The sequence below is a fragment of the Nyctibius grandis genome, chromosome 12 (assembly GCF_013368605.1).
Source record: "Nyctibius grandis isolate bNycGra1 chromosome 12, bNycGra1.pri, whole genome shotgun sequence".
Taxonomy (NCBI): Eukaryota; Metazoa; Chordata; class Aves; order Nyctibiiformes; family Nyctibiidae; genus Nyctibius; species Nyctibius grandis.
The window spans coordinates 11,965,818-11,975,830 of record NC_090669.1 but is presented as its reverse complement, the minus strand read 5'-3'; the positions used below and the strand labels follow the sequence as shown (position 1 = coordinate 11,975,830).

Below are 10,013 nucleotides of genomic sequence, written 5' to 3'. Positions count from 1 at the left end.
CAGAAGAGGCTGAGCTCCGTCCCGGGCGCCCCGACCTTCCGGGGTCGCAGCCTCTCCTCCGGAGGCCGCGCAGGACGCGGCGGAGCGCTGCCGGGGAGGAGGCCCCACCACCGCCTCGGGAGAGGCCTCGCCTCACAGCGGCCAGACGAACAGCCCGCCTCAGAGCGCGCGCCTGCCTGACAGCGGCGGCCGCAAATAGGGAGCGAGAGCTCTGCCGTCCGTGAGCGAATGAGGAGGCGGGATGGGGCGGGCCTCGCCACTGGTAGGTTGCTAAGGCCGGAGGAGGAGGGAGTAAGACGCGTGCTGATTGGGGGAGCGCAAAGCCGCAGCAAATCCGCCGCGCTGTTGTTAGCAGGCGGGTCGCGACGGGGGAAGCGTCCGAAGCGCGGAGAAAGTAGTCGGGCGGCGGTGGCAGAGACCCGTCCGCTACCCGGTCCCTATGGCGTTTTTTTTCAGGAGAGGCCGGAAGGGCTCCTTCGTGAGTATCGCCCCGTCCAGGGCGGGTCTCCGTCCCCGTGAAGCGGGGCCAGCGGGGAGGCGGGGGCCGCGCCCGGGCGGGACGAGCGGAGGCCGCCGCGGAAGGCGGTTGCGGCCTGCCGTTGGCGCCGGCGATCGCTGAGCAGTTTGACTGAAGTGAAAAACGGGGAGTAAAATAAAACCTAAGCAAAGAAAAGGAGGTGTCCGGAGCCCGGGCGCTGGTGCGCTCCCTTCCCTCAGTCCCGGGCCTGTCTCTCTCTCCAGAAACACCCGGCTGTGGCGGGGCGGGGGCGGTGCTCCCGGCGCCCTTCCCCTCCAGGGAGGCCGCTGGGTGCTGGGGCGGCTGGAGCCCCCGCAGGGGAAGGGCAGCTCGCTCGCTTCCAGCGCTTGCTGAGGTGATCCTGGAAGCTGCGTTCGCTGCCGTAAAGGGAACTGATAAGAGTTCATATGAAAGCTTAGAGCAGCCAAGGGTTGTATGATTGTCAGCAACGGTGCGGGTGTTATCTTTTAATGTACTTGAAGTAGTTGAAGGCTTTTGTAATACTGCAATGAAAATAAAGTATTGATCTTGTGTTGTCTTTTACTGTGGGATGACAGCAGGCATCCTTTTACCACAGCTGTATTCCCTGGTAATTACAGTAAGACATACACCGTCAACAGCCTTTAGTGAACAAAATGGTCCCTGCCAGCCTGACTGCCAGAATTAGGGAGCGGTGCAGTTGCAAGATAAGACCGAGTAAAAAGACAGTCTTTGTAATGCACCATTTAGTTATTTGATGCGACTTTCTGTAAAGGCAGCAATATTTCCCAGTTCACCTGTTCATTATCCCGTTGGAGAAGACAAAGAATAATTGCAAAAAAAAAAAAATCTCTGTAGCAGAAATAGCAGAAACTTAGCCTGTTACAGTAACATCTGTCTGAAGATGATGGGCTTTATTATGACATCGTAGTATTTTCTGATGCCTCGAGAGAGGACAAGAGGCAATGGGCACAAGTTCAAACACAGAAAATTAAACTTAATAATAATAAAAAAATACTGTGAGGCTGGATCCAGCGCTGAAACAGGTTGCTCAGGGAGGTCATGGAGTCGCCACCCTTGCAGATACTCAAAACTTCATTGGACAGGATGCCAAGCAGCCTTCTCTAGTTGACCCTGCTTTAAGCAGAGACTTGGACTAGACAATCTCCAGAGCTCTCTTCCAACCTCAACCATTATTTGATTCCGTACAAAGTACTGTTTGTAGGGAACTCTGGTCCCAGTTTTTCTGAGCTGGTATTTAATTTTATCCTTTTAAAAAAATTGTTGGGTTTGCTGATAAAAACACATTAGGATAGTTTTTTTATTCAGGTTGAACCTTTGACTGCAAGATTTGTTTAGTAATAGTTTTTTCTTTTATCTCATACTGCTGTGACTGAGGATTATTTCTGACTGACAGACTCTTTCTGCAAGAAAGGGACTAATATTGTTACTCTGAAGCAGGGTTCAGAGATTTTGAAAAAAAGTTAATTTCTAGTACTACCTTTTTCTTGTAAATACACAAGAAAAAAACTTGACTTCAAGTTAAAATTCTGTTTTTGCAGACTCAGATATAGTGGGTGGAGAACCTACATTCATGGGTCTTATGTAAATTACATTTCTAACTTCATTAGCAGCTGTTCATACATGTTAAAAAGTTAAACTTGGAACCATTTCAAGCCTTCTGTTTACATTAATTGCATGTGATTGTTCTTCCCCTTTTATATTATTTTGCATTGTTAGTTTATGTGCATGTTCGATTCTGTATTTTTTTCATTGTGATCCTTAAAGTCATTGTCAACTAATTTTATTTTAAATTGTTTAGAAACATATAGCTCATGGCCTGATCCCTGCTGCTACCATAGCTCCTAAATCTGCAGTTCCCCGCACCCCTCCCCCTCGTAGTCCAAACCCTTCTCCAGAAAGGCCCAGGTACGTTTTGAGTTATTTTTTTTGTTTCGTCTACTACAATAGCATACTAGAAAAGCATGATTAGAAGAATTGCATGCCCTTGCTGCAGTATTTACATAAACCTTTTCATAAATCGAATATATTTTTAATTGGGACAGTTCCCTTCTTTGAACTTTAAAGACAGATACATATTTTTCTCCCACTCCTTAGCATGCTAAATCATTAGGACAATGACCATAACGAATTATAAATCTTATTAAATAAAAACTTATTATAAATCTGAGTCAATTAAAGACAAATGGACTGTTTAAAGTTAAGGCCATTTTTAATTTGGCTGCTAGAGTAGAGTATAGGACTGTAGCAGTACTAGTACCATGAGTCAGGAAACTTGAACTCATTAGAAAAGCATAAATTAAACATTACTAACATGCCATTTTATTGCATATTTTAAAAAAAGCAGGGACTTTAAAAACTGGCATGTAAAACCATGTTGGATTAGATTTGAATTATCTATATAAGCAAGTTACATAAAGAGAAAATACAAATTTATTTTTCTTCTATGTTTTTTCTATGTTTAGTTCAATTCCAGTTTTTTCTATGGTCTTTCTAGTGTCTGTAACATTCCTACTTAATCCTAGTTCATTTCTTCCTTTTTGACCTTCAGCTGTTGTCACTGCTGTTACAGTGCTCACCCTTTCTCTCCTTTAATCTTTGTTCCTACTTGTTTTTTCCGCTTCATTTTACCCGTCTCTATACTCTGCAGCATCCCACAAATAGGCACTTCGATCTACTTATGCTTGCCCTAGTTTGCAGTGCGCCAGCATTTAACAACAGCTTCAGAATCATAAATAACAGGTTCAGAGTAGGGAATAATGGAAACTAGAGGACAAAATAGCAGAACAGGGAACATGTTTTCAACACAATACCAAGCAGTATTGTTATGGTTAAAGTGAATGCTAAGTATGTAAATTATCGATGTCAGTTTTGGGAACGTAACTCCATATATTCCCTTATTTTCATGCATGTGATTTGGAAAAACTGATAGGTATTGTAGTTTACTCTTAGATAGCTGCGTTACGATAGCTTGCTCAGTTTTGTGCTTTACTTTGGGAGCTGCTCATAGTTTATGACTAGTCCCTTAGCACTTTCAGTGGCGTTTATGCTTGTTAACTGTGAACTTTTTGTTTTGCTTAAATAGCAAAGACATTTTGCAATGGAAAAAAAATGTAATATGTGGACCACAGAGAAGACATCAGTATCGTTTCATTGCTTTATTCTGTTTTCTTCCAGATCTGCTCTAGCAGCAGCTATCCTTGCAACAACACTAACAGGGCGCACTGTTGCTATTCCTCAGCCTCGGCAGCAATCACTTTCTGAAAGTGATGCCGCCTATGTGGAACAAGAACACTTTGAACCATATGCGACAGTCACAGAGCTCGGAATGGGGTAGTGTGTACTTTCTGTTTTGGTATCTTATATTAGAAACAGAATCTGTCAACTATATAATTTTACCGAAGAATTACAGCAAACTAATTCAACTCCTGGTGTTATAGCCACTTACTTTTTTCTCACATCATAAATTGGGTCTGAAGTGTCTACAGTCCTTATTTCATTTCTCATAAAGTGATGTCACGCATACAATCTTCAGAGAGGGAGATTTGGATTGTACTGCAGTCACAAGTAAAAACATGTATTATTTCTGCCAAATGACGATCAATTATACAAACAGTTAATCACTGAGGAATCATCTGAATTACATGTCAGATACTTCCTTTGTGCTAAATAATTATTTCAGGCTCTTCTTTCGGTAGAGTTAGCAACCTTCTATCTCTAATCTGGCATTTCCTGTATGATAGAGAAGAAAACGTAGCTCCAGTTTTAGTCGTCTATTTTAAAGCATACACATAGGCTAGATTCCTTGTTTGCAGCTGACAGAAGCTTAGATTTCCGTGTTGGCTTTTTGGACTTGTGTATATTCCAAGACTGATGGTTCTTATTTACTAGTGTTTATTTTTTTTGAAGAGTAAGCAACACTGAAACAGGCTTTAAACTGCTTTCTGCTTCCAGGCCCAATTGGAAACTTGGTGGTGGTGACAGATCTCCTGTACAGCCCCTGGAAATATCAGGCAATTATTGTGGGGATGAGGACATGGATACCCATCTTTCAGATGCTGATAAAGAGGCAGAGTCCAGCTGTCAGAGTAATGAGAAAAGGGAAGAAGGCCTTAGCACCAATGCTATTTATGCTGTTCCCTGCAAAAAAAAAAAGGTAGGATTTTCAAATCCATTAATTCCTTTACCGTGTTTTAATATATTAATGCAAATAGTAACTATTTCTAAGGCTTTTCATTCTCTTCTTACTCTATAGACATTTATTCAATTTGTATTCCGCATGCTTCTTTTTGTGGTTCATTTACTCCTGCATGAGTTAGGTTTATTTGTTGATCCTCACAGAGTCCATATCTCTGATTATTAGGAACCTTTTCTTAGTAGGAAAACACTGGTATTGTGCATAATTTAGTCTTGTAAAATGACCTATATTTTACGTTGAGTGTGATGCTTATATAGTAGATTATTTGTTAAAAGCACTAGGAACTTTACTTTTACAAATAGTGAAAGCTTAGTTATTCATTCAGTATTGTGCTAATGAGCAGAGACCTATATAGTGACAAGGAGATTCAGAATCAAACAAAATAAATTACTTTATTGTCCTGAAGACCAGTGGATTTTTCTATGTTATAGGTTTGGATTGTCTTAACCAGGAATGAGCAGCTTAATACTCCCAAGGCACATTTAAAGTTCAGTTTGCATCTGTGTCCAAAATTATGTAAAAATTTAACAAACAGGAAGAAGTAACTGAGTAGTAAAGAGGCAATAAAATGCTATGTATGTGAAATAAATCAGAAAACACACCAAAGTGAAGAGTAAGTAGTAAGAGGAAAGGAAGAAAACAAAAGTGAGTGGAGTATGTGGGACACTGGCATGTGATCAACAGGGGAAAAACAGTGAAAACAATGTCAGAAATTATTCATGAATCTCAGTGCTGTGATATAGTAGATAAATGGTTGATCTTTTATTAAGAGAGCAAGCTTAGATACCACACAGAACAAGCAAATGTAGGATAATTTCACAAACTCTTGTGACTGAATAAGGTGACAGGGAGTATTGGCTCTGTGAACTAAATGACTATCATAGTTTCCTACCTCCTGCTGATCATTGTAAGGTTTAGATTTTATTTACATAGAACCCTCAAAAAGTATACAAAACCAAAAAAAAATTTTTTTTTAATGTATACATAACAAAAAAGTATATCTTATCATTTATTATTGTAAAATCATGGAGTACAACTCCAAATGTGACTGGGACATTAGTACACTAAAGTTTTCATACGGCTGTCAAGACATGTGGGCTATTTTAACAGTGTTACCATGATTTAGATAGGCTTGTCTTATTTTTACATAGGAAGAGTGTTCACCATCTCCTGGTACTAATGCTGACAAGAAAGAGGAGCCTTCTCATGAAACTGAGTTCAAGGTGCTGGAGGATAGGTCAAACGTGCAAATAAAAGGTAAATAAACTTAACTTTAGCCAAAATGCTGTACCTTTTAATATCATGGGGAAAAATAATATTTGAATAGGATAAATTTAATACTATATGATAACGATATGTTCCTTTTTTTTTTTGAAAAAAGGGCAGTGAAAGAAATGCTGCTAAATACTTGGCCATTTCTAGTAGTTAGAGGAAATTAAAAATCTGTATAATGAGGGAAGATTATTGGTCTGTATTCATTGTATAACTGAAACTCCTAAACATCCGCTATCAGCCAGTGTAAAAAGAGGGGGGAAAAAAAAGTTTTGTGAACTCTTTGTCTTGTTTAGTACATTAATTCTCTACTATGTTTCTGTTGATATATGTGCCAGAATCAATCCAGTTTATACTCTGGAAACTACTGGAGTGTCACTGTGCTCAAAAAATGGAAAACAGTAGAAAATACCAATGTTAAAAAAAAACCCCTAAGAGATAGAAGAAAATACTTCTAATTAGTCATTTTTCTTGGATAAAAAAATGTCATGTCTGAAAATCATCATAAGAACTTTTTTTGGTAATCAAATGGCACGATACTGGGATTGTTTTATCTTTTCTACAGAAGTTGTATCGTTCTTGCTGTCTTGAGGTCTGGGCCTTAAAATTGTACATCAGGTCACACAGGAAGGTTCTGACAGAATAGAGAGCTGAACATCACCTTCAGTCTCAGGTTATCACCCTAAGCTCTGAACTGTTAAGCTTCACAAATAATTTTTTTTCAATAAGTAATTTGATCAGATCAGGGACATTTGGTTCATAACTGGACCTTGTCATTAGGCTATTTTCTTGTAACAATAGGATATTGTGGAGAAAAAAATATGCCAAGACAGCAAGACCAATCTACCTGCATAGGAGTTCTGTTGTATAATTATCTTGCCCACTATTTTAAAATCAGGAAAACAGGAAATAAGAATTTGTTCCAGAGCTGTGAAATGCAGTTTTTACAGAGGATGGCAGCACTCTAGTAGCTATTGGATAGGAAAGAGAAAGCAGAACTCAGTCCGTTTAAAAAAAATCTTTTCTTTCTAAGTTTTATTCATGTTGGATCCCAGTGTTGTTTCAATATTATTTCAGTGGAGTTATTTGAAAAGCTTCATAGAGAACAATATCTACAAAGAATGGATTGCTTTGATAAAACCATTTGGGAAGTGGATGCATTAAACTGGAAAGAATAGGATATATAAAATGTTTCTAATCCCTCTTCTACATAGTAAGTGCTGCAGATCTTGGAAGCTGTCAAATTTGCACTTGCCTTCTTCAGAGCTCCAATAGGATTCAAGCCCAGTAAAATCAATGAAAATATTTCATTTGTCCTTTAGTCAAATTGTAAAAGAATAGTGGAAGACAACAATACAACTTCATTTCTTCCATAGTTGCATCTATACAGTGTGAGGTAAAGTAAGGTGTCACATCAGTATCCTGATACACCATGAAAGAGATAATGGAAAGCCAGTGATCTAATTTGTGTTTTTGGGAGGACTTTCTTACATTTATTTGCAGTATCTAATATATGTACTTACCTATCTATATGAACCCTTATAATTTATGGGCTTACAAATACTTTTGTTTTTAATTGACTGAAAGATCTGTTTTTCTTTAACAGAAGACCAACATCTTGGCTTGAATTTAAAGGTAAGACTTTCATGTAAGTTAATTTGTGATGCATTTTGTAAAAAAGGGTGTTATAAAGAGCTGATAGTTTACAGTCAGTTAAAAGAAAACTAATTCATTGCCACTAGGAAATCTTTTTCTTTTGGAGTACAAGAATGGCTAATCATTCCTGTTGAAAAATACCACTATATAGGTAAACAGGCCAAACAAAAGTTGGTGAGGTGTGTTTTTTTTTTTTTTTGTGGGTTTTTTGTTTGTTTATTTTTTTAATATATCTTTTGTTGTTCCTCATGCAAAAGAAAGCAGCTCAGAGTGGGAGACATTGTGTTATAGTAAGAGATAGCTCTTACTGATAATTCTCAAATTTGGAGCCTGGCTTCACCAGATTTTTATCTAGTTTTCCAGCTGGGTCCATCTGACTGCTTTCCTAAGCTTGAAAAAGAATACCCAGAAGTTTAGTTTCTCAGATCAGCTTGCTGGAATATTATTTACAAAAAACTGCCAGTTCTTCCATCATTAACATAACTTTTTTCTTCAAGTTCTTGACCACATATATTTTCTTTTGAAATTGTTCCTGAGTTTTGACTCACTTAGTCATCAGTGTCTTGGCATGTTAAATTACATGGCATCATATCCTTACAGAACTTCACTGCTGTTTCATAAAAACATGGAGAAAGTTTGTATATCGATCATATTCACCTCAAGTAAATACATTAGTATAAATTCAGCCTGTAGTTCTTTCCTGATGAAAGAACCTTCTGAAAATGTAAAAAAAGGTACTTTTTTTTTTAACCAGCAAAGGGATAACAAAGTTCTTCAACTTTGTTGAAGAACATTTTACGTTTTAATTTATTCGCTGATTCCCAGTTAGGGCCTGACAGTTCATATCATAATTGACTATTCTAAAGTCATGTTTTATACAAACTAACAAATGGGAGCAATATCTATCCTGTTTGGTCAAGAAATTTTATGTTTATGTAACTTTTATGTCAGCCATAAAATTGTTTTGAGAACTGTACATCTCTGACAACTAAAGAAAATATTAAGTTTCAAGTGTCCACAAGTGACTGATGGCAGTGATAAGTGACAAAACGATGTCAGGATGGGTAAATGACAAGTTGTATATTGTCAGTAGTGCATCCAACCTTAAATTTTGTTGATATAAAAGAAATGGCTTCAAAAGTTCTGTTTCTTAAGTTCTCCAACAGTGATGCTGTTCAGAGTACTTCAGAAAGGGTAACTGTTAAAGCAAAGTGTCTCATTTTTTATTTCTGTGCTAGGAAGAAAAATCATTAACTGAAAATCTGATACGTGAAAAGCCTCCACCATCCCCAGGTACTTCTGATTTTTCTATGACTTTACTACACATCTTTATTTTAGTAGTATGCATATGTATCCAAAAAAAACCCATTTTCCTGCTTATATTCTCTAAGCCTAATTTGTGGAGGGGAAAAAAGAAAAGTATTTCTCCTGTACAGGAGATGAAAGTGCTGAGTGCTCTGTGATATGTAGAAAAACAATGGTTCCAGGCTTTTTATGTTAGGTGTTTTAGGCTTGCGTTTCTTTTCCAATCTGAGTGACTTTTGAAGTCTTAAGTAAATGATTGTGAAACGATGTAATGAAATTAAAGTCATACTGGAACTCTCCAATCCCTTAAGTTTCATCTATGCTAGAGGATGTCACCATTATTAAGTACCCCATCGCAACTGAAGTGATAAACATACAGTGATATGAGATATGTGGTCTACCTTCAGCTAGCGCCTTACTTGTATGTTAGTGCATCCATGTAACAGTTCCAGGCACAGCACCTCTGAACGTTGTGTGTCGCATGCACGGGTGTGTGCCTATCACAAGTTCATGGAGTTTTGTCTATTTCTGTGCTGTCAAGTATCTTACGCCTTCTCACAGGAAGTTAACAGTGACCGTAAGTGCCTGAAATATTACTAAACGCATGAAGCTGTTCTATGTCATCAATAACAGATAGCTCTGCATTTCCAAACCAGTTCTTGGGTTTCATATATATCCTACACTAAGGAACTGTTCTGTACTAAGTTATATTCACGCCTGTGTGCTATTAGATTATGCTGGCTCTTAAGTTTGACGGTAAGGGTGAAATCTCAGCCTTCGTTTTAATAGGTAAGCTGTTTAGCCCATGCAGATGAAAAGAAAAATTTGAAACTGCGATCCATTATTACTGATGCAACAATATATCCACGATTTTGTAGATGATCTAAAATTTTACTTTTGTAAGGACTGTTAAGTAACATATTCAGTAACAGATCATTGAAGCCTGTTCAGTGGGAAGGAGGGTAAAGCTTTCATTACACAGGTGATTAAAATAAGAAGGGGGCAAGAGGACTGACTAGTCCATGCAGGGCACATACGCTTTGCTTACTGTAGTAGATATTTCTC

The 10,013-nt window shown here is 38.4% G+C and overlaps 1 protein-coding gene across 1 annotated transcript in view; it reads left to right on the top strand.

Annotated features, from left to right (window-relative positions):
* Positions 1 to 374: 374 nt before the first annotated feature.
* The window catches only part of CEP89 (centrosomal protein 89), a 30,238-nt gene continuing 20,599 nt past the window's right edge, over positions 375 to 10,013 (top strand). The window contains exons 1-7 of the mRNA XM_068411320.1: positions 375 to 478; positions 2,319 to 2,425; positions 3,695 to 3,850; positions 4,472 to 4,673; positions 5,867 to 5,972; positions 7,594 to 7,622; positions 8,882 to 8,936. Coding sequence (XP_068267421.1) covers positions 440 to 478; positions 2,319 to 2,425; positions 3,695 to 3,850; positions 4,472 to 4,673; positions 5,867 to 5,972; positions 7,594 to 7,622; positions 8,882 to 8,936 — 694 coding nt within the window. The 5' untranslated portion in view covers positions 375 to 439. The remainder of the gene's footprint in view (positions 479 to 2,318; positions 2,426 to 3,694; positions 3,851 to 4,471; positions 4,674 to 5,866; positions 5,973 to 7,593; positions 7,623 to 8,881; positions 8,937 to 10,013) is intronic.